The 24,300-nt window shown below is 40.6% G+C and overlaps 1 protein-coding gene across 11 annotated transcripts in view; it reads left to right on the plus strand.

Annotated features, from left to right (window-relative positions):
- Nucleotides 1-280: 280 nt before the first annotated feature.
- ksr1a (kinase suppressor of ras 1a) overlaps nucleotides 281-24,300 on the plus strand; it is a 197,307-nt gene continuing 173,287 nt past the window's right edge. For 8 of the 11 annotated variants that reach the window (XR_005944225.1, XR_005944224.1, XM_041197692.1 and 5 more), the window contains exon 1: nucleotides 282-848. Coding sequence is in view for 7 of the 11 variants with exons in the window: in XM_041197692.1 (XP_041053626.1) it covers nucleotides 555-848 (294 nt within the window). In the remaining 4 variants the exon portion in view is untranslated. Of the gene's footprint in view, nucleotides 849-1,693; nucleotides 1,857-2,066; nucleotides 2,195-24,300 lie in introns of those variants that run through there. The other 3 variants (XM_041197696.1, XM_041197694.1, XM_041197695.1) reach the window with 3 other exon arrangements.

Here is a 24,300-nt window from a genome sequence, read left to right on the forward strand (position 1 = left end):
CCTTGTGGGACTTGTAGTTACCTTTCCTCCAGCCCGAGGTGGGAGGGAAAGTGGCGGCGACTACATGTCCCAGAAGGCAGGGGCAGCGAAGGCGGCGCGCGGTGCCTTGTGGGAGTTGAAGTCGGATTCCTCCGCCCCCCCCAACCCTCCACCCCCACCCCCGCCCCGAGGGCGGGTGTGACTACAAGTCCCAGAAGGCGGCGCGCGTGATCCTAGCAACCGCTCGGCCCCCTTCACCCCTCCCCCAACCACCTCCTACTGAAGGGGAAGAAGAAGAAGAAAATAAACGGAGCTGATCCATAGAATTGAGCGGAGACCAGAGCTTCGGATGTGCTGCTGTCCTACAGGAGAGGGACATTTACAAACTTAACACCTGCATTTTTATTTTTGCACCGGCAAAAGAAAAAAAAGATAAATCATTCGAGATATATATATATATATTTTTCTTTGGCAGGTTCATGTTTTCTGTGTGAGGGAAACTTTTTATTTTTCAGTTGCGTGGAGGTTGAATTGAATTGGGGGAAGGAAAAGAAAACCAGGCCGAATGTTTAGGAATGGCTGAAGAGAACAAGGGTCACCCCAGTCACAGTAATAAGATAAAGAAGGCTGCAGTTGCTGAAGAAGAAGGGAGCGGGGAAGAAGAAGAAGAGGAAGAAGAAGGGGAGGAAGAAGAGGAAGAGGAGGAGGAGGAGGAGGAGGAGGAAGGGGAGCTGAGTTTGGGGAAGGCCCTGCACCAGTGCGACCTCAACCAGAACATGATCGACATCAGCATCTCCAGCCTGGAGGGGCTCAGGACCAAATGCGCCGCTTCCAACGACCTGACACAGCAGGAGATCCGGATGCTGGAGGTAAAAAAAAATCTCATCCCTCCCCCCCCCCCCCCCCCCCCCCCCTTTTCTTAAACCAAGGGGGAGAGATGGGATGTGCAAAGAGGAAAATTGGGAGAGAAACCCCTCTTTGCAGCCCACCTCCCCCCCCCCCCAACGTACTAGTTACAAAAGGGGAAATAAAGCCTCGGAAAGAGACTTCAACAGTAGTATTTAGATTTAAGCTACTGCCGTCTGTTTTTCTAATGTATTTTGGAGTGGGGCACTTATTAAGGATTTACTCATTACAGCGATAATCCAGATAGTTTGCACCTGCCCTGTACACATATACACACACACAGTATATATACCATCGCTGACAGTATGTTGACTCTATTGCTAATTAGATAGATATGTACCTGTCCCTTAGCTGATCTCGACCACAGTTGCTGCTGCTTCTCCCGGGGCTGAAATAAAATGCACATGCATTGCAGTAATATCTGTGGGATACAAAATCGCCAACAAAGGCTGCCTGGCTGAAACGCGCTCCCCCTTTTCATTCAGCCTTTTATTTGTTTTCCAGTTTGGCAAACTGCGGCATTATTTATTTATTTTTGTCGGTGAGCCCGGGTAACCCATGTTGTAACATGTAATTTTTTTTTATATATATATATATTGTTGTGATGTCTTCATGTGCGTTGGAAAGCGAAACGAAACTCGCATGGCGGGAGGAGGTCCTAAATCTTGAACTGTTATTGCGTGTGTGAATTTGGAGTTTTACCCACGATTAGCCATTAATTGTATTATTCGCCGTCTTGGGCTATATATGCGTCCAGCTGAGACCAACAGCTGACGTTAACCCTTAATCCTCAAACCAACGCGTGCTGGTGAGCAGCTACATTCTCTCCGGGCAGCTTTGCATCAAGAGTGACTTTAGCCCTTATTTGTGCCGGGTGGTGAGGATTTCCCAGACGCTCCAGAGAGATTGTCTCACCGTGTCGCGCTCTTTAACCAGTGTGTCAGCAGTTTTGTTTTGTTGAGTGATTCCTGGTAAGCCCGCTGTCATAACTCGCCTCGGAAATGTTTAAACATGTCCAAACATTAATTGTGCCGTCAGCTTTCTAAAAAAAGGGGGAGGATTCGCAGTTTCTCCCGATGGGTTAGGAATATTGCCGAACTTTTTCACTGCGTGTGGAGGGTTGGGAGGGAGGGAGGGGGGGGGGGGGGGGGGCGGGTGGCTGGTGTTGTTAATTTTCTTTTTCCGAAGATTCGATGCCAGCCCTTAGGCCCGTGTGGAGCAGACACTAACTACAGCGATGAGATCAGCATAACCTTACTTCTGCCGAACTGAGCTGTCGCAACACCACTGCAGCACTCGCGTGTCATTTGTAAGCAGTTGTATTTTGAAAGAAGACGATTTTTTTTTTTGGGGGGGGGGGAAGGGGAAGGTGGGGTATTTCTGAAGTTCGCAGCAATTTTTAGGGTGTTAAGGATTTGTGTGTTTTGATATATTAATGAATCTAACTTGCTTTGCAATTGACAGCCTAGAGTTTATCGTGGTCGTGTCTTTGGACAATGTTAAGTTTTCTTTCTTCCAGTCTTGATCTGCTTTGTGGGTGTTGGGTGGCAGCAGCATGAAAACCCTTTCTGCATTATTGGGGGATGAAGTAATACTAGTCTCCACAGTTGTGGTGTGTTGTCGAGTGTTGCGGCTGTTTCTATAAATAGAGCAGAACAACTCCTCCTCATTTAATGAGCAACGTGATAAGAATATGTCACTATCCTGCAAAGAGACAGAACTGATTTGCCATTTACGTGATTTAAAACGTGGTTGAAATATAGTGCATGAATTGATGAGTTTGTATATATTTGATCCATGGTCTCAAGAAACTACTTTTGCTGACGAGTAATGCCTTGGTGATGGAGGAGTGGGTATATATGCTGGGGTTTGTTGCAACTTGAGGGTCAAGGCAGTTTGGTTGCATTCTCTGGGTTTAGTTATGTTGGGGACGATATGGTGTCTTGCCTACAGTACTAAATTGATTTAACTTCTTAGTGTAGGTTTGGCTCACATTGTGTACATATTTTTCTACTAAGTGCTGTAATGAGTAGAGAAGGAACGTAAGAGGACAGGTTGCATGGGCTGCTCAAGCTGTACAGGATGGTCTCGGTAACTGATCCTCAGATTTTTGTGTTTATACGCACATTTCATTTGCATAGACATTGTATAATGTTTTCTTCTGTTTATACCCTTGGAATGAAGGGTAATGGAACAGAGTTTTGTAATGGCTCTGCTTTAAGCAATACAGGTTTCAGCACACATTACACACTGGAGGAAAGCTTGGGTCTAAATTTTGGAGTCGATCTGACCTTGTGCACCCACATAACTGAGGCAAGTAAATAGCCTGAAAGAATGGTTGAAGCAGTCTGTTACCTTGATTAGTGCTGTATCCCAGTGGAGATAGGAGTCCTCATCTTTATCTTGTGTGCATACGAGGGAGTATAACAACAAAAATTTGCATTTATGTAGTGTATTTAAGGTAGTAAAATGTCCCAAGGCACCTCACAGAAGTGTTATCAAAAAGAAATCGCCATCACATCACCGAAGGAGATACTCAAATGGATAACATAGCTTGGTCAAAGAGGTAGCTTGTAAGGATCATCTTAAAGGATGACAGTGAAAGGAAAGGTTTTGGGAGGGAGTCCCAGAATTTTGGGCCTCAACAGCTAAAGGCACGGCTGTTGGTGGAGAGAGGAAAATCAGCCGTGTGCAAGAATCCAAAATTAAATGGGTGGGGCAGGGACAGAGATCTTGGAGGGTTGTAGGCCTGTAGGAGTTTGTAGAGATAGGGAGGAGCAAGACCATGGAGGGATTTGCGTGTACAGATTCTGTATAGAAACTTGACCTATTAGATTAATCTGTCTCTGGTTCAGCATGAACACTCTCTGCCATGTTATTAATGTTCATGCCAACAATTGAGAGAAATACTCAGAGGAAAAATGCTTTCCTCCACTTGGATGGAGCCTGGGTCAACTCAAACCACTTGCTCACTTCCTATAGATTATTCATAAGGGGAACAGAAGGAAATAGCAAAGGGAAAGTCGTGATCTGCATTGTCACAGCTCATTTATTTTCCTATTTGCAGATAGTGGCAGTAGTGACACTTGTGCCTTTTAATTAATTATGCTATTGAGGTATTGTAATTGTCACCTTTTCAAGTTAGTGAATGTGTTGGCAATTTCTAGCTTTTGCATTAAAATAGTGGAAAAGCACATCATCCCAGTTTGGGTTGAAAATCTACTTCGTAAAATCCAGTGATATTTGAATTAGAAAAATGGAACCAAACAATACTAGTTGAAGATAAATTTATGAATATAGTTTACATTCTCATTGGGGAGAGACCTTGGTCACATGAGGTTTTCAATATGAACTGGTTCTCTAAAGTTCATAGCATTTGAGGGTTGGCCATTTATGTCTATTGGTGTAGTTTTTCAGTTTTGAAGAGTATGCTTTTTACTCAAGTAGTTAAACATTCACATCGGTTTATTGACAATTATTTTATATATATTTTCCCTGACCAACTTCAGGGGGTGGTGGGCATCACAACTGGGCATCGTGCATTGCTCCCTCGGCCTGTTTCTATGCTTTAAAGTGCTCCACCCTACCTCCCCCACCCATGCCCCAAACAGGCTTTGTTATGCATACGGGTTGCCATTGTTAGAGCACAGGGTGGCCTTATTGTTACCATCTCAGTAGAGAGCAGTCACTTTTTAAAAAAAGTATAAGAAATTCCAAGATCCTTGTGAAACCTGTCTATGAAGTATTGCGCCCAGTTCTGGGCACTGCACTTTGGGAAGGATGTGAAGGCATTGGGAAGAGCACAAAAAAGATCCACAAGAATGGTTCCAGGGATGAGGAACTTCAGTTACTTAGGTAGTCCCAGCTTCTTCAGTTTGTTTTCCTTGGAGAGGAGGAGATTATGAGGAGATTTGAAAGAGGCGTTCAAAATCATGAGGGGTCTGGACAGAGTAGATAGGGAGAAACTGTTCCCATTGGCAGAAGGGTTGAGAACCAGAGGGCACAGATTTAAGGGGATTTGCAAAAGAAGCATTGGCAACATGAGGAAAATCTTTTTCATGGAGCAAGTGGTTAGGATCTGAAATATTTTGCTTGAGAATGTGGTGGAGGCAGGTTCAATCGAGACTTTCGAGAGGTGATTAGCTTGTTATCTGAAAAGGAAGAATCTACAGGGTTACAAGGAGAAGATGGAGGAGTGGCACGAAGTGAATTGCTCCTTTGGGGCCTGGTGCAGACACAATGGGCAAACGACCTCCTGCACTGTAACAATTCTGTGATCCTACTTATTGACTGTGATTCTATGGGGAAAATTTTCCCCCCGTTGGGTGGGCCGGTCAGACGTGGGCGGGCACGGACCCGATCGGTGCCCCTGTGTGTCAGTGCCGCCATTTTACATGGGCGGGCCAATTAACGCTGAGCGCTCCCTCTGTAGGCGGGGTGGGGGTTGCCTGAGCCGGAAGTGCATAAAAAGTGCTCACTTCCTATAGATTATTCATAAGCGGAACAGAAGGAAATAGCAAAGGGAAAGTCGTGATCTGCATTGGGGTGGGGGTTGCCTGAGCTGGAAGTGCGTAAAAAGTGCTCACTTCCTATAGATTATTCATAAGGGAATATAGATTATTTCACAAAGTGGCAAGAAAATTTTTGTCCTGTCCCCTCATGTGAAACTGTCGCATGAGTGTGGACACTTGCATTAGTTTTAATAAAAATTTTTCTGAAAATTTGAAATCATTCATGAAACCCGCCCATGGATGAAATTCCATGAAAAATGCGAAGGCCGCCTGGGCTCTTCCCCTGCCCGCCAACCTTAAGGTTGGACAGGCAGCTCAGCTGATTAGTTTTAATTCGTTTTTAAATGGCCTTAATAGGCCTTTGATAGTTCGGTGGGCATGCAGCCGACTTGGCTGCGCAGCTGGCTGCGCGCCCGCAGAACTGAAGATCTAAATGACACGCGGTGATGTCGGGACACACGCCTGATGTCACCCCGTGTCATTTTATGCCTCGGCGAACGGGCCCTGGCCCCGCTGGCCGAGCCGAAGGTTCTGCCCTGTGATTTTTCTGATCTGTATATATTTATATGCAGCAGCTTACGAGGGCAGGAGAGTCATTTACATAATGAATATTAAACTGCTTGGTAAAGCCCCTGATTGCAGATGACCTCTATTGAAGATTGAGTAAATTGATGTCCTGTCTTTTTGTTTTATATATTAAATTAATATAGGCATGGGTTGATTGGAGTGGGATGTTAAGAGTTGAAACAGAGGAAGAAAGAATATGATGTGGACACAATCCTGGTGCTGCACCTACCTATATATTTTTTTGTATATACTTGTTTTGAGAATGTCAGATACATTCCAGATGTTACATATTGTGTAAAGCGCTAGCCAAGCCAGGTTCTTTTTTAGTACTATACAAAAATAAACCAAGCTACTTTTTTAATTTGACATAATCTGGTAAGGTTGTTGGGCTCCCAGCTAAGAAGACAAATAGCTCCAATCTAGGAAAAGTTCCAACAAGGAAGTTGACTTTCAATGGGTTTCAGGACCTATTCGGATTATTTCCCCACAGGCAATAGTTGAACAGTGATCTTAAGGAATGGATCAGACTAGTTACTATTCGTCACAACTGTGCGCCTGACCACATTTGAACAATGGCAGTGATGATCAGCTAGTTGGTAGATAATTTGGATTAGGGGAAATTAAAATCAGTACTAGCTATTGTAGTAAATAGTGAGACTTTGATTCCAATCTTTTTGCTGCCAAGCTCTTCTGCTTGAGAGTTTTATTTCTTCTCTGTTTTGTCAAACAAGTGCATGAAACAGGAAATAAAACAAAACTGGGTCTGGAAATCCTGCAGTGAAATCAGCAAATACTAGAAATACACAATGGGCTTCTAGCATCTGGGGTTTAAAAATGGTTTCCTGAATAGACTTTGTAGTCATTTCCAGCATTTTCTGTTTTTATTCTTTGCATCATTTTCTGTGACGGGGAGCACTTGTATGGCTTCAACTGGGTGGAGGCGAAAAGAGGGAGAAAGGACAAGAAAATCATTCAGCATCAGTCATGTTCCATTCCTATCTTTATTAGGCTTTGTGGGGATTACAATGCTGAACACATCATTGAGTTAAGGAAGGAAAATAAATTGATTGCTTTTTCTTTGTGGCTGGCTTCATGTGGATAGAGGTCTGGCAACTGGTATTTTACCAAATTTAACAGGATGGTGACTTTTAGTGGACAGGGGGATGCAAGAGAAGTTAGAAAACGGAGGGCAACAAAAGATGGAAATTAATCATGAAGCAGCATGTGACCCATTCATCTGCCGAACAAGGAAGTGTACAGCAGACCTAGGGTCGACCTCAAAGGAGTAGGAAGGGAAGCGCTAAAAAGAAACTTAATACATGTTTGTTGTCTTAGGAGTACCATTTTTTTTCTATTTCTGTCCTACCTCTCTACCTAGTTTTCTTGCTTTTAAGATTTATTTAAAACCTATCTCCTTGACCAAGCTGGCCTAAAATCTCCTTATGTGACTTGGTGGTTGATTCTGTTTGATACTGCTTGTTTAAAGCATATTAGGACATTTTAATACATTAAATGCACAATATAACTGCAAGTTGTCACATGGTTCTATGGAGAATTGTTGACTCTCAAAAAATCTCAAATGCTGATATGTTAAAACAGTAAGAACGTACTTAATTTTATTTTGATAACCTTTCATCTTCTGAGAGGCTGCTAAGTAAAGTGTGTGCTGGCATGCTTGTTCCTTTGGTTCTGATCAATGCAGCAGTATGAATTGATGGTGCATGTACTTTCACTCGTCTACCTCTTCCATCACTTTTTGGTAGAAATTATGCTTTGGGCATTACAGGTGAAAGGAAGCAAAAAGATGTGTTAAGGACAGAGTTTGTGTTTTCTTATCGTCCATGATCAAAGTATTTTTGTGTGAGGTTAGTATGCTTTCTTACCCTCAGTGGTTTGCCCCAATTTAAAGCAGTCTGTGCCCATATAAAGCAAAACCTGGGCAACGTTCAGGCTTGGGCTGATTAGTGGAAAGTGCCAGGCAAGGACCATCTCCAACAAGAGAGAATCCAACCATTGGCCCTTGACATTCAGTGGCATTACCATCGCGGAGTCCCCCACAATCAGCATCCTGGGGCTTACCATTGACCAGAAACTGAACTGGACCAGTCATATAAATGCTGTAGTTACAGGAGCAGGTCCAGAGGCTGGGAATTTGCAGTGAGTAACTTGCCTCCTGACTCCCCTGCCCACCATCTACAAGTTCCAAGTTGGGTGTGATGGAATCACACTCTCCAATTGTCTAATGAGTGCAGCTCCAACAGCACGCTAAGAAGCTCGACACAATCCAGTGTAACCTGGTTGATTGGAGCCCCATCCACCACCTTCAGCGTTCGCTTCCTCCCCCATCGATGCACAGCAGTGTGTACCATCTACGAGATGCATTGCAACAAATCGCCAAAGTTCCTTCGACAGCACTTTCCAAACCCATATCCTCTACTACCTAGAAGGACTAGGGCAGAAGATGCATGGGAAATCACTATTCGCAGGTTTCCTTCCAAGCCATGCACCATCCTGACTTGGAACCAAAACACCATTCCTTCACTGTCGCTGGGTCAAATTCCTGGAACTCCCTTCCTAACAGCACTTTGTGTATACCTACACCATATGCACTGCAGTGGTTCAAGAAGGCAGCTCACCACCACCTTCTCAAGGGCATTAAGTGATGGACAAGAAATGCTGGGCTAGCCAGCGATGTCCTCATCCCTGAAAGAATAAAATAAAACTCTTCCAGCAGCAAATTTTTGTGAATTTAAAAAAAAAGGATTATTGATTACCACGCACTTGCCACAGAGGTTTAACTGTGATGCTTCTCACATTTACATGTACACAGGTTAGATGCAGATGAAGAAAAATCTGGTATTATTTCAGTCTCTTTCATGGCAGGCCTGTAGTTTCTTAGAAGAATTGATGCTGTAGCTGGATTGGAGGTCTTATAAAAGCAGAGACTTCTCGGCAAGCTGCGAGGCTTCTTCTATTTGAATTGCTAGGAGGTTGGCTTTTGGCTGGACTTGAAGGTGGAACAGATTGAGGGAGAATCCTCCTCCCACTTTTCAATGTATAAGTTGTTTTACCTTGGCTGCATGGTTGTCTTGCAGCTGGTTCATTGGTGTTTCAGATGGTATCTGTCTTGATGTTTCTGGTTTGAACAGCTCCTGCTGTTATTTTTAACAGAACAGATAACAAACGTGGCTGTCTTAACCACGTGACTTGTGACGAGTCCAAAGCCATCCTCCCAAAAAAGGTGATGGACTGGGCTGATACACACACTGTGTTGTAGCCTTTCATGCTTTGAGGTAGCCATGGTTTTGTAATTGAATGACCCCATTTAATTTAAATTACCTTTTTTGAATGCCTTTCAGGAAAGAAAAAGATATTGAGTTTCGAGTCTGTATGGCCTTGAGTGAAGTAGAAAGACAAGTCAGTTGATATGTGATAGTCTTATTCTTAACAAAGAGACTTACGGATGTCACAGGTGTCTGTGATTGTCCGTATTTTAATTAGCTATTTGCTTGAGTTTTAGCTCTGCCTGGAGCTGAGATTGCAAAAGTCATTTGATATGTTGCCAGCCATCTTAAAAGCTGTTGTCAATTTTAAAAATATAGTTTTAAATTTTGTAATATCTTCATGCCTGTACTGGATATGATAGTCATAAAGTAATTAAAACAAGGGAGAGAACAAAGAAATGTATGAGTAAAACATTAGAGCAGAAGAACAAGTTAGGGGGTGTGGCCCAAATAAACATTCTTTAAACAATCACGTGGAGTATAAGGCACAAACTCAGCAAATTGCAAGGGCAAATTTAACTTTGAGGGTATGACATGGTAACTATTATGGAGACATGCTTGCAAGATGGCCAGGACTGGGAACTAAATATACCAGGTTATAAGGCCAACAGGAAAGATGGAGAAATTGGTAGAAGAGGAAGCGTAGCTTTAGTGATTAAGGATGAAATCACTTGAATAAAAGAGACTATAACGAGAGGAAGGCACAGAGTGGAAGCTTTATGGGTAGAATTATGTAGAAAAGGATTTAAATCTATAGTGGGAACTATGTATAGACCGCCTGATAGCAGCTGTGAAGTAGTAGTTTGTATAAATATAGAGATTAGATAACTGTGTAGCAAAGGCCGAGTGGCTTTATTGGAGGATTTTCATTTTCATATGGTTTGGGATGAGCCGTCTAGCACATGTCAGAAAGGTAATGAATTTCCTGAGGGTGTCCAGGACAGTTTTCTGCAGCAATATGTCCCAGAACCATCAAGGATGCATGTCATATTAGGTTGTTGACTAAATCTAATACATTACTCCTCCTAATGGTGTATGAGCATTTATCTGATAGTGATTCTAATATGATTGAGTTGAACATAATATTTGAAAGGGTAAAAGACACAACAGCTACTAAGGATAGCATGCTTTGCATCCCAAGGAAACTAATACAGAATCAGAGAGAGGTATTTTACCAAAAAATGTAAGAAAAATAACAATGAAAAAAATTATGGTGCTAAAGAGTGTCAATCCCCAGGATCCAATAGTTTCTATGCCAGGGTTTTAAAGGAAGTAGGTGTGAACATTACAAATGTCCTAACTATAATCTTCCTATGTCCTCTCAATTCAGGAACACTTCCTTTAGATTGGAAAGTGTTGTGTGTTCTTCTGCTACTTAAGAAAGGTGAGAGGGGGAAACCAGGATTTATAGACCAGTTAGCCTAACATCTCTTATTAAGAAATTATTAGAGTCTATGGTTAAGGAAAGAGTGATTGAGCACCTTAAAAATTTTCAGCTGAGCAGAGAGAGGGCCCGAGCGATTTGTAAATGGTTGGTTTTGGAAAAGCGACTGAAGTTGTGGATAGCCTGTGGAATGTCTGTGGATGTTATTTAAAAGAACTTCAGAAAGCATTTGAAAAAGTCCCTCCAGAGTTGGTTAGCTAAAGTTGGTGTTCATGGAATTGAAGGGAAATTATTGACTTGGTTAAGAAATTGATTGAGTGACAGGAGACAGAGCAGGAATAATGGGCAGGTACTGTATTGGTAAGGTATGATTGGTGGCGTTCTGCAAGGACCTGTGCTCAGGCCTCAAATATTCACTGCATTTAGTGACAATTTAGATGATAGGTGGCATTGTAAGCAGTTAAATGGAACCATAAAATTGTGAAGAGAGATTAATTGATTAAGTGAATGGGCAAAACTCTGGCAAATGTAGGGTCATCACTTTGAACTTAAAAAGAATAGAACAGGGTGCTTTCTAAATGATGAAAAGCAGAAACAGTGGAGGTCCAAAGAAACTTGGGGGCCCAGATCATTAAAATATCATGAACAGGTGCAGAAAATAATTAAAAAGGTTAATGGAATTTAAATCTAGATGACTAGAATACAAGAGGGTAGAAGTCATGCTGTATATACAAAGCCCTGGTTAGACCACACCTCGAGTACTGAGAGCAGTTCTGGGCACTGCATCTTAGGAGAGAATTCAGAGGGAGTACCAGAATGGTATCTGGATTCCAACAGTTCAATTACGAGAAGTGATTAGACAAACTACAGTTGTCTTGCCTGGAACTGAGAGGGTTAAGGTGTGATTAGATGGAGTTTTCAAGATATTAAGCAGAACAGATAGGGTAAATAGAGAAAACTCTGCTTGGGGAGTTTAGGATGAGAAGGCATATTCTGAAAATTAGAACCAGCCCTTTCAGGTTTGAAATAACAAAGTCATGGAACCATAGAAGGAGGCCATTTAGCCTGTTGTGTCTTGCCGGCTCTCTGTGAGAGCAACTCATCTGGTCCCACTCCCTCATCTTTTCCCCAAACCTCTACAAATTTTTTTTCTGTTCAGATAAATGTTCAGATGTCTTTTGAAGGCTTCAATTGATTCTGCCTATCTCCCACTCTTGGGCGGTGCATTCCAGATCCTAACCACTCACAGTGTAATAAAGTTTTTTTTCCTCATGTCACTGTTGCTTCCTTTGCCTATTGAATTTGAAATTAGGAAATACTTATGTGCACGTAGCTGGCAGAAGTTTGGATCTCCTTCCTCAAATGGCAATTGATACTAGATCAATTATTCATTTTAAATGCAAGATTCCTAGATTTTTATTAAGGGACATGTGGTAAAGGTGAATATGTGGAATTGAGTCACAGATCAGTCATTATCTCACTGGATAGAGGAACAGACTCAATTTGACATTGGCTACTCCTGTTCCATTGTTTCTTTAAAAAAAATTAGTTGAACAAATCCACTCCCCTTTTCCTTCCAGTTTTCTCCTCTCTTTTGAAAGCACTGACTTATTGGGATATTGTACTATGGGTCTTGGTAACTAAGTATTACTTTCCGTAAGAGTCTTAATGGTGAATATTGGTGGTTTATTTGGTGGAGGGCAAGACTGTTGATCCTGAGACCTGTCCATGTATTTTTCAAGGGTCCCCACATAACAGTTAAGATTGACCATTCTGGCTAATCTTTGGGGGCATGACAGGCCAGTTGTGGCATTACTACTGTATCTTGAGCTGAGATAGACTAATTCAGCAGAGGCCAGGAATTCCATGGAAATACATAGAAGTTACAACTCGGTAGCATTTGGCTTAACTAGTCTTGCGTCTGCAATTGCCTTCCATGTGACCATAGTCCTGATTATATTGATCTGCCTTGTTTCCATATCCCTTTGTCCCCTTTTTTCTCGTTCATCTGTCCAATTTAATCTTGAATATTACAGCTTTTGTCTCGGCTAATGAACCTGGAAGTGCATTTCACAACCTCTTAATTCTCTCTGTAAAGAAGTTTCTCTTGTTCTTTGTTCTAAATCTCTTGTATTTAAACTTGTATTTCATTGTTCTAGACCCCTCGCCTTATATGTATTCTGTCCCATCCTTTCGGCTTTTGTTAACACTTGTATAATATCTGCATTGTTCTAATGAACAAGCCCCAATTTTTCAAGTCTTTAAAATTGGTATTATTTCAGACCAGGTAACATCCTCTCTCAAGCCTCCTTTCATTAGTGTGGAGCCCAATCCTTCACGCGGTAATCTAACTGAGGTATTGTTAGTGTTTTATAGGTTCCTCGTTATCTCTTGGCTTTTATGTTCTATAATCCAAGTGTTTCTGCTCTTCCATAGCACAAAACCAGTTCAGAGTATAATTATTGCTGTTTATGCAAAAAGCATCGCCTCGCACTGAGCAACATTTAATTCCGCCTGCCACTTTAGTCCAAATCCCACTTCAGTTTCTTTTGGGTTTTCTAAATTAACCTAACCGCTTATTTTGGCATTACCACTCTTTCAAGATCCATCTGCTAAAATTATTGATATAAACAATGAACAGAAGTGACCTAGAAAACTGAACGCTGTGAGAAGTTGTGTCCCATTTGCAACCTAGTCTAGACAGTTCTGATGAAAGGTCACAGACCTGAAACATTAACTCTATTTTTCTCTCTCTGCACAGATGCTGTCAGGCCTGCTGAGTATTTCCAGCATTTTTTGTTCCTATTTAAGATTTTCAGCATCCAATGTGTTTTGCTTTTGCAATCTGGCAAGAGTCCATTTTATCTCTCCTGACCAAGTTTTAATCCATTTTTCTACCCTCCCACTAACCTTAAATCCTCCCAGGTAATTTCTAATGTGGTACCTTGTCAAAGACTTACAAGAAGGTCTGCTGCATTTTCCTTCCCCCATCTACTATTTCTATTCCTCAATGAACCCTGTGGGTTTGTCAAGAGAGATTGTTTCTTTTGAAATCTTTGCTGGCTGTTTCTATTTTTTTCTTTAGATTATGTGGTAATTTAATTCTTAAGTAAAGATGTTAACAATGCTCCATACAGGAGATGTCAAACTAACTGGATGATAATTACCCAGGTTAGCCTTGTCTCCTTTTTTAAATGGAACCTAGGATCTTTGGGCCTCTAATACCCAGGACCTCACCTGGCGTACTATTAAATTAATGGTAAATCCATACCACAGCTGAAGGAGCATTCAGTGGACACTGGCCACAGCTGTATCTTAACATGCTTGCGATTTTTCACCAACTCCCTCTTCTCCTTCCACTTCATATTGATTGTTTTGTCCTTCCATTCTTCTGAGTCTGCCTGAATATTTTTCTTCAAGAGGATGGATTCAAAAACTTGGTTCAAAGACAATGCTGTTCTACAGTCACCTGGTAGGAATTACTTAAGAGTGACCCAATGGTAATTAAGTAGTTACATAGGCTGCAGCACAGAAGTGGTATTTGCTCTCTTAACCCTTTTCATCTAACCCTATCATTATATTTTTATTCTTTTCTCCCTTATGTGTTTATCTAACTTTCCCTTAAATGCACCTATGCTTTTTTCTCAACTGTTCCTTGTGATAGTGTTTCATGTTCCTATTACCTTCGGGTGAAGAAGTTCCTCTTGAATTCCCTATTGGATTTTTTGTGACTATCTTATACTTATGACCTTTAGTTTTGAATTTCTCCACAAGTGGAAACATTGTCTTGACACCTACCCTTTGATCACTTTAAAAATCTCTTATCAGGTCATCCTTTGGCGTCTGTCTTTGAAAGAGATAAGACCTTCAGCCTTCCCTGATAAGTATCATCTCTCAGTTTTGGTATCATCCTTGCGAATGTTTTTTTACACATTCTTTGGTGTCTCTGCATCCTTTTTATAATATGGAGACCAGAACTGTACTCAGATTCTATCCAATTTTCTTCCTTCCCTTTGTAGGGATATGGATGATCTCTGCTTGCTGTTACTCCACTGGTATGTTGAAATAGGATTTCAATATGAGGAGAGTTGTTAAAATTAAAGCTGTCCTTGCCCTGGCATAGAATATTGACGATCCAGGTAGTTTGGTCTCTTTTGGATTGAATTATTTCATATGAGACAGAAACCTGATGGTGTAGAACTGGCAGATGCTATGATGGTACATATGGGATCTTAACTGGGTACAGGATTCAAAATACACACAAAAAAGGTGTAGAATAAAATGCAATATATTCTTTGTATACAAGCAGAGAGCTTTGTTTTGAAGATTTTGGAGCACCAAATGGGTGGCTATTAAGAATGCTGACCAACTGCTATTTGTGATTTTTTTAAAAAAATTTTTTTCAGATGAGCATGACTGTAGCTGATGAATGACAGCTTTGACTGGTAATTAAAATAATTGAAAAAATTGCCATAAAGTTTTGGGAACTGGGCAAAACACACCCTCTTCAGAGCTGTAAAATATTTTCTTTGCGAGGAAACCAGTTAAACCTGAATCATTGTATTTCTGGTGTAAAACACTTCAGTGCACTTAAGTGCTATGTAAATGTTTGTACAGAAATCTTTCAGCGATAAGTGGCTGCATATTAAGTTTTAATTAATTTCCTTCTAATATTTTCTAGCACTTGTGCAACTTTGTCTGAACCTGTAAAATGGATTTGAGCAATAATTTTGGGAGGAATGTCAGTATGTCAGAGATAAAAGTATTTTGGCTTGCTATCTCTAATAGGTTGGGTTAACTAGAAGTATGAATACTGATCCCTTAAGAATAAATAAAAGCATAGATAATGACTTGCCATGTGTAGATATTTTCCCAGGGCAGCCTAATTTGGGGTGACTGCTGGATGCTGACCTGTTTGAAGTGAGGAAGAAGAGGTATTTGGGGCAGGATGCAGACATAGTGCAGCATTGCCATTGCTTGACCTTTTCCTGGCGTTTGTTTATCTCTTCATAGCAGATGTTCCCTGGAACCAGTAGCGTGCAACAACAATGTATCTGGGTGACAAACTCTCCATTTCAAATGCAGTATTTATGTTTTGCTGACAAGTTGCGACAACTCGGAGTAGTGTGCTGCTAAGCTGTTTTTTTTTTTGTACCCTCTCACTGCCATTAACCTCAATACACCAGGAATAATTTTCCATGTTTTTTTATATCTGAAGAATCAAGCTCTTTTCCAGAAAGCTCTCCATTTTAATTTAACATTTATTTTTTATGTATTGGCCAGTAACCAATAATTCAGTTCACAAACTGCATTTACATATTGCATGATATGTGATAGTAGTGACCATATGAATGTCAAAAATTCACTAAGTATTTATTTTCTTAACTTGTATTTTACTTTTAAGTTCCAGTTGAACAGTAGCTTCATGTGGAGGGCAACAAAATTGGTGGCTTTGCTGTTTGTGGTTAAGCAACTCAGTGTCAGGTGCTGCTTACTGTCCTTGTTGACCCCTTGATCTGCATCCTGTACTTCACAGTTCCTGAATTTACTGGTGCTAATTTAGAGCTGTTAATTGTGGCAATTGTGTGACCACAAATTCTAACCCTTAATTCAATGAATTTTGTTGAGCAGTCATGGCTTGAATTAGAATTCATTCAGGCCATGGATTAACTTCATAGCATTCTAAAAAGTTGGAAAATATTGGCTATATATCCTGGTAATACTAATCCTTGCAGTGGTTGCATCACATTTGTTTAATTGTGAACTTGCTATTCCTTCACTGTTGTTGGGTCAAAATCCTGAAACTTCTCCCTATCGGCACTGTGGCTCTACTTTCACCACATGGACTGCAGTGGTTCAAAAGGTGGCTCACCACCATCGTCTCAAGTTCAATTAGGGATGGACAAAAATGCTGGCCTTGCTAGCGACGCTCACATCCCAATAATGAATAAAATATTGATACGGAGAACAACTTTCTGCAGGAAAAGATTGTCTATTGAATAAAAGCAGCCCAGATCATCCTAGGGGATGTCGGGGGGTGGGGGGGTTGGTGAGTGCATGAAAGGTGAGGGAACTTGTCTGAAAAGTTTTGAAATTACTGCCTTGTAATTACACCCAGGTATTTTTATTCTCTTGGGTAGGTTATACTTTATGAAGTCCCATTGCAAAAAACAAGCAGTCCATTCAGGTTATCATGCTGGAGTTGTAGTCATTTTGTTTTCTTCCGTAAGTTCCCGTTACATTCAGCTTGTTAGCCAGATTTATAGACATTGTGACCTCAGTTAAACAAATTCTACTAGTGCTACAACAATACCTTTGTAAATTCATTTTGATACTGTAGAACCAGGAGGTGTGCTCTGGTATGTAGTAAAATTTGCTAAAGTGTCACCCTGTATGGAATAAAAGTAAAACCTTATCTTTATGGTCTTGAAAATATTTTTTTCTATTGTGCCTAAACTCTTTTTGAAAAATGTTATCAACTATTTGAAGAACTTTTTTGCAGCCTGACGTGCACCTCAAGTTTATCAAATCTTGGCATCTCACTTGGGTCTGAAGATAAGTTGAGGGTACAGTTTACTTTATAAAAACAAATTGTGTAGTTCAAGTTATTAAATAAATGCATGTGGAAATTTTTTTTAATTTGGGAAAAAAACATGTAATAGTTATCCGGATTGGCCTTGGAGCAGTAAGACTTGGAAAGAGTAATGGGCTGAAAATGTGTCTGTCTTAGAAATGTAATTACATAGTAGTTAAATTTCCAGTAAATCTGCTGAATCACCATACAAATGTGAACAACGATTTGGTGTAAAATTTATATTTCTTTTGTGTAAAACTAGCATACATGCTTAATGTATCTAATCAACAGTGTATTTGATTCTGCCCCTGAGATTGGAGTGCACTTTGACACTCTGTGCTCTCTTTTTAAAGGTTTGTGTTAAAAAATTTTATAGCTTTTTTTCCCCTCTTAGCCTGAAAAGGATGCATTTGTAATGACCAAAAGCTGAATTTCCACAGTATCCTCATTGCGTTCTGCATTCGTAAAATATACATCGTTCACCTTTTTAGCTAGAAAGTCCTCCAGAACTTTTCAGATGATGTATGTCAAACGTCTGGAGAGTTCACACTGGTGGGAACAGGAGAGCAGGATCAGGCTTTGGAGTGATGCTGCCTTCAGTTGCACAGCTTGTTTTAAAACTCTTGGCTTGTCTCTGAAGAAGAGCCCCATGGTCCAAGTACCAGAAGGACTGCCTGAGTGACTCTGCTTTGGAGAGGAGACAGAAAAATGGCATGGGGTGGATGGTAGAGTGTGGGCATTAGGAGAGAACTGGGAATAAATTCAGTAATTTGAGAGAAAGGTTTATTAAATCACAAATGTAAGTTTTTAGGCCACTATCTTCAATTTAGAGGTATAAAAACAGAGCATTGGAACTTCCTGAGATGATGTAGAATCTCGTAATTTTTGGCCATCTTTGAAATAAACAAAACCATGTGATCTTGTTTCAAGCCTCTGAATATTTGAAGCTGTCATCAGTCTGCCTGGCTTCACGACCAAGGCCTCAGGCTTCAAAGCTTTGCCGACTGATGAGACAAAAGGAAGTATGGAGTTCCCTTCATTATACCAGGATCTAACAGAAATACAGTGGATATGCTGGGAAATAGAAGGATCTGCTGAGACTGAGATGAGGCAGATGGAATGGGAAGAGAGCCTTGTTGAGTATAAACATCACCAAGGACTAAGTGAGCCGAATGGCCCATTCCTGTGCTATATATTCTGTAGCTTCTAACAACCATAAAGTAAGCCCAAAAATCAACCCATCTGTCCAAATGAATACTCTAAATTGGTTAAATAACTTGGTTTTCAAGTTATAAAGTAAACCAGTAAGAGACAGTTTTAAAATTCTGGTAGCATACAACACGTCTAGAAATTTAGTGCAGTTCCTGAATGATGCTGAAAAGAGAGACATGTTGCTGAAGCTTTTCACCTTGCACTCATCAGGACAAACGCAAGAAGGCCAAATTTCAAACATAATGTAAACTGCAGAAAAGGGTGTTGATTGGTTGGCAGCTTGACTCTGGCTGAGGTGTTGCCATGGCAAAAGCAATGTGGGACTATAGGTGCAAGACTTGAACATGTTCTTTTTGTTTGCAGAGAATGGGCTTCTGTGTATCAATGTATGTTGCTTCTAGGAAGCATAAATGAGCCATGTTAAGAGCTTGACTGATTATCTTAATTTGTTTGTTTGTGTAACTATTAGCACAGATGTTTGTTTTGGGTTTTGCAAGCGCAGGCTGGTTGAGTACGGTCTTAATCTTTTAGCCCATGTTCTTTACCATGAATGACCAGTTAACCTGTTTATTCGGTGGTGTTGATTAAGGGGGAAATCTTGTGCAGAGCACATGGAGATCTTCTTGCTCTTAAACTTTTGCTTGTAGCCTGTTCAGTTGTGTAAGAGAAACTTACACCAGATATAGAGTCGTATTGAAGTGTTGGCTAGAGTTAAGAGTTTTGCCCTGAATCCAATTTGCACGGCATTCACTTCCTGCTGTGAAAAGATGAACAAAATTGGGTGGTGTTGGCATGAGTCACAGAATTCATCTCCTCTTCTGGTAACATTTAAAGGTTGATTAACACCTTTGTTTTCTAGGTCACTGAGCTTTAATTGAAGGAAGGGGTAAGAACATCTAATTAGGTCCTTGCCTGTATTTGAAGAAGCAGTGTAATTTAATTGTACTTTTCAGAAAAGGACTTTTTGTGCCATTTCTTTTAATTAAAGCAAATTGAATTTTTTTGATCAAATCAAAACGTCTTCAGAATAATGAGCCTTTATTTCCATTCATCCTAAAATCTTGTATATTTGGAAGGTATCAATTGGAGGGCAGGTAGTTTGTGTTGGGTGCAGCGCTGAAGTCTCTGGGGAAAATGAGGTGAGTTTGCAGGGATTGAGGCACTCTGGTGGACTGCACAGCTACAGCTGACTAACTGGATTTAAATATTTAGTCACATTATTGAATTTTGTACTCACCAGGATCAGAAGTAACATGGTTATGTTTGGAATAGAAATAGACCAGTGCCCCGACCTTGGCAACATGATTCCAATTGCATCAATGTGAAATGAAAACACAAAATGCTGGAAGAGCTCGCAGGTCAGACAGCATCTGTGGAGAGAGAAACAGAGTTAACATTTTAAGTCAGCATAACTCTTGAGAGCTAAAAAGAAGTAGTAATAATGATACTGTTTAAGTGGGAAAGGAGCAGGTAAAGGATAGGAAGTCAGCGATAGGTGGGGGCTAAGGAGAGATTGACAAAGATGTCATGGACACAAAACAAAGGTAGTGAAGACTAAAGGCACTGATAGTGGCATAAAGGTAAGAAAGCAGAATGTGTTAACAACAGAACAAGGGTCAGCGCTCTGAAAGCATAACTTAGAACAAGTGACAGATGGCCCTTGTGTGGGGAGGGGTGGTGGTTGGGGAAAAGGGATAAAACAATGAACAAATTAATAAAAATAAAAATAGTAAAAATAAAAATAAATTTTAAAGGGATTAAAAAAAGGGGTGAAGGTAGTGTCCATGGTCTGAAGTTGTTGAACTCAATGTTAAGTCTGGAAGGCTTTCTAATCGGAAGATGAGGTGCTGTCCCTCGAGTTTGCATTGGACTTCACTGGAACATTGCAGCAAGTCAAGGACGGACATGTGGGAATGAGAGCAGGATGTTATGTTGAAATGGCAAGCAACAGGAAGGTCTGGGTCATGCTTGTGAAAGGTGTTCCTCAAAGTGGTTATCCAGTCTGTGTTTGGTCTCCCAAATGTAGAGGAGATCGCATTGAGAGCAGCGAATGCAGTAGACCAAATTGTAGAAGGTGCAGGTGAAGAGCTGCTTCACCTGAAAGGACTGTATCGGCCTTTGGATGCTGAGGAGGGAGGGGGTAAAGGGGTAGGTGTTACACCTTCTCCCCATGCAATCGCAGGTCTTGTTGATTTTGGGAAGGAGGTAGAAGTAGGCTGTCTGGGGTTGGGAGACTGAGTTTGGAAGCTGTGGAGGGAAGATCTCCAGAGGAGGTGAGGTCATTGACAACCCTGGAAACAATGGCTTGATGTTTAGTGGTGGGGTCATGGTCCGGAGGAGGTAGGAATAAGTATCTGAGAGTTGGCGCTCAGATCCTGCAAGGTAGAGGTCAGTACCCAAGACAACAACAGCACCACCCTTGTTGGCAGGTTTGATAACAAAGTCAGGGTTGGACCTGAGAGAACGAAATGCAGCAAGTTCAGAAGGAGAGAGGCTGGAGTGGGTGAGTGGAGCAGAGAAATTGAGACGGCCGATGTTACACAGTTTTCAATGAAAAGATAAAGAGCAGGTAAGAGGCCAGAGGGAGGGGTCCAGGTAGCAGGAAATACTGGAGGTGGGTGAAAGGATATGTTGAACAGGGAGAGGACTCCTGCCCAAAAAAGTGAGCACAGAGACGAAGGCGACGAAAGAAGAGTTCAGCATTGTGCGGAGCCCGAAATTCCTTGAGGTGAGGGCGTAAGGGTATGAAACTGAGTCCTTTGAGTACAGAATGTTCAGCACCAGAGAGGGGAAGGTCAGAAGGTACAGTGAATACATGGCAAGGGATGGGGTTAGAAGAAGGGATGGGGTGGAGGGTCCTAGATGGGCTTTGGTATCAATGTGAGCGTTTCCATTTTTTCACAACAACCTTCAAGTGAAATGGTCAATTTAATGCCAGTTGGTGGCCCATCGGATTAAAGCTATGGTCAGTGTTCTGTACCTTTTTAAGCTTCAAATCATCCTGTGCATAATATTTCACATGGGATCATTGCAATTCACAGGCATGTCTTTTGTTCTATCAGTCCAGCTGAATTTGAAAACAAGTTTCAGACATGAAAAGCCAATGTCTATCTAACCCACTGTGGCATACAACCATTTGTTTGATTCATTCTCAAGAGATCTTTGAGGAAAAGAACAGTTGAGCCACTTTTCATCTGCTGCCCTAGTCTGTCAGATTGTTCTCAAGTGGTTTTGCACTTAAGGTTGATATTCCAGTACTCTATTTCTCATAATAGTAAAGCAAATGATTACATTACCTTGTCCTTGAACAGGATTACTCTGAGTGGGCTAGGATGCAGAATCAGTTTGTTGAATTTGATGAGTGTTGTTAAGCAGTTGATCTCACACCCCAGCCTACTCTCAAAGAACAGCATGTTTTTTCACAGGAACTGCCACAGCATTGTGTTTGTGCGTGATCTCATTGGCAGACAACTGGCATAATCTTTCATGCTGTTTTGGCTGGCTGATTTGTGTATCAGGCAGGATTTAGTCCCTTGTCTCTCTTTGTTATCTTCCAACCCATACGCTCCTTAGAGGTTGCTAAGTCCAGTAATCTTCACGGCTACCTTCTGTGTCACTGTGACTAACTGGAGGAAATCCAGCTGGTTTTGTCCTCCTTTCATGTTGGCCATGCAATTCTCCTCTCTGGTCATTGCTCAGTGACCTGCTGTTGGGGAAGGCTTAATTATCAAGGTTAAAGAAAGCAGCCTGATGAGTGGAAATTTTAAGTGTACCCATTATAGACCTGTATTTGCCTCTTCACTTTTTAAATGTTATGTAATTTCTGAATCTTGAAGTATACAAACCATAAATTTAAAAGGAACATATAAATTGTATTTTGCACTTTTCATACAGATTATAAGTAATCATATTAGGTGCATGATTTGTTTATTAGAAAGTTTTAATTATTTACCTGATGCTGGCAGTTGGGGATTATGTATATATTTTTAAAATTTACATTACAGCTCTGTTTTGTTTTAGTTTATGTCCAAATGCTTACTGAGAATCTGAGTTTTTAAATGTAAGTTATTGTACAATAGTTGTTTGCATGAAGGATATCAAATGGATTGATTTAATGAAAACTTTAAATGACATTTTTTAATATTGAATAATCCACTGTTTATATTGGTTTAAAAAAAATCAAACCGCTCATTTAAGATATTTCAGTAGACAATTGGCATCATGAAAGCTCCACTGCTTTCTTGCAAAAGTAGTGTCGATATATATTGGTTAGCCTGCATTCCTTTAATCATGCTTCACTAAACCTTTTGACATGGGCTATTCATGTATTACAATACCTTGGAAAATGGGCTACTTGTGTTCAGTTATCCCTTCTGCAACACAGAATACAAGCACAAGCGCTTTAAAATGAGTTATTCAATACTTGCTTTCAAATTGATTCAAACTAAAATACACGACGTCAGTGAACGTTTTTTCCATCCAAGTTTAGGTCTATTTTAACTTGACTGAAAGGAATTCAGTCATTTTTGTTTTTAGTACTTTTTTCCTCTGCTACAATAAAACAGAGTGCTTCAGAACATGGGGAGAAAAATCGATCTTTGAGGACAAAAGAGTCTTTAACACACGAGCTTTCAAATTCTGAATATAATATCTGTTAATCATCTGAATATGAAAAGAGCCAAGCTGGTAGCATATGGATATGGAAAAAAGCAATTTCCCCAGTGACTGTTGGAACAGAGATGATGTTGGATGTAAGCTGCAAAATTCAGATTATATACTGAGAAACTATGCTGCAAAGGTAAAATAAATGATTTTGGTGTATCAACACTTGGAGAAATGATCGGTCAAGCAGCAAAATACTATTTTGGGAGATGTTGCTCTAATTGAAGAGGGAATTAAATATTTTTAAAGAAATGAGATTAGTGTAAAGAACTTCAGTGTGGAATTCAACTCTGCTCAAACACAATGGTCAAATGACCTCTTCGGCTGAACTATTGCGCTTCTGTCCTTGACCTTTTTATGTAGGGAAGTGCATTTCCAAATGATAAATTTAGATTCTTGGAGTGAATGAGGATAAAATTCAACCTGGGAGGGATCACATCTGCCTGTTATACGCCCTGCCTGATATTGACTTCAGTGGAACTGACTATTTGCTGTGGCGTATAACTGGGAACAGATGTAATGTTACCTGTTTTGTGATCTGGCCCAAGCTGAATTTTACCCCTGATAGCTTCAAAGTTCAAGTTACAAAGCTACAACATGCGGTGCAACAGGTGTTTCTCCATGTGACAAGATGGTGATTTTGACGTTTTGGGGAAGTGTTGAGCAAGGATTCAGTCCTCAAGAGGATGAGAACAATTCTAGACAGTTGTCATGCGCATCATATATGCAAGATTCAAAGTCACATTAACTGAAGCTGTAAAAGCACTTTTTAAACCAGTTCAAAGCCCAGTATCAGAAGTTGTCATTGAATTGAACCTTTTGAAGGCTAATCGTATGGAAGAGTTTACAATGATAATTAGGATCAAAGAAAAGAACCGTACAGATGCAAATTCTGAAAAAAATAGTTTTGAAAAATTTGAGCTAAGTACTTTTTAAACCTGCTCTGTAAAGGACTGACGTACTTCAGGTCTGTTCTTTCCCCATTACTTAAATGACTCAACTGATGTGGCAACAATGCCATTTCACATCCTTTCCAGACTATCTAGCACAGTGCTGACTCAAATTGTAGTAAATGCACACATGGCTCCAGAAATGCCATCTGTTTCTTATTGTGCCGGTATCCAAGTATGATTTGGATGCAAAACAGCTTATTTTGTGGACATTGAAAATATTGTTCCTGTTATATTCTTGTATTTCAGAAGTTATTTTCAGATTTTGCAT

Source organism: Carcharodon carcharias, chromosome 10 (assembly GCF_017639515.1).
Source record: "Carcharodon carcharias isolate sCarCar2 chromosome 10, sCarCar2.pri, whole genome shotgun sequence".
In the NCBI taxonomy this organism is placed as follows: Eukaryota; Metazoa; Chordata; class Chondrichthyes; order Lamniformes; family Lamnidae; genus Carcharodon; species Carcharodon carcharias.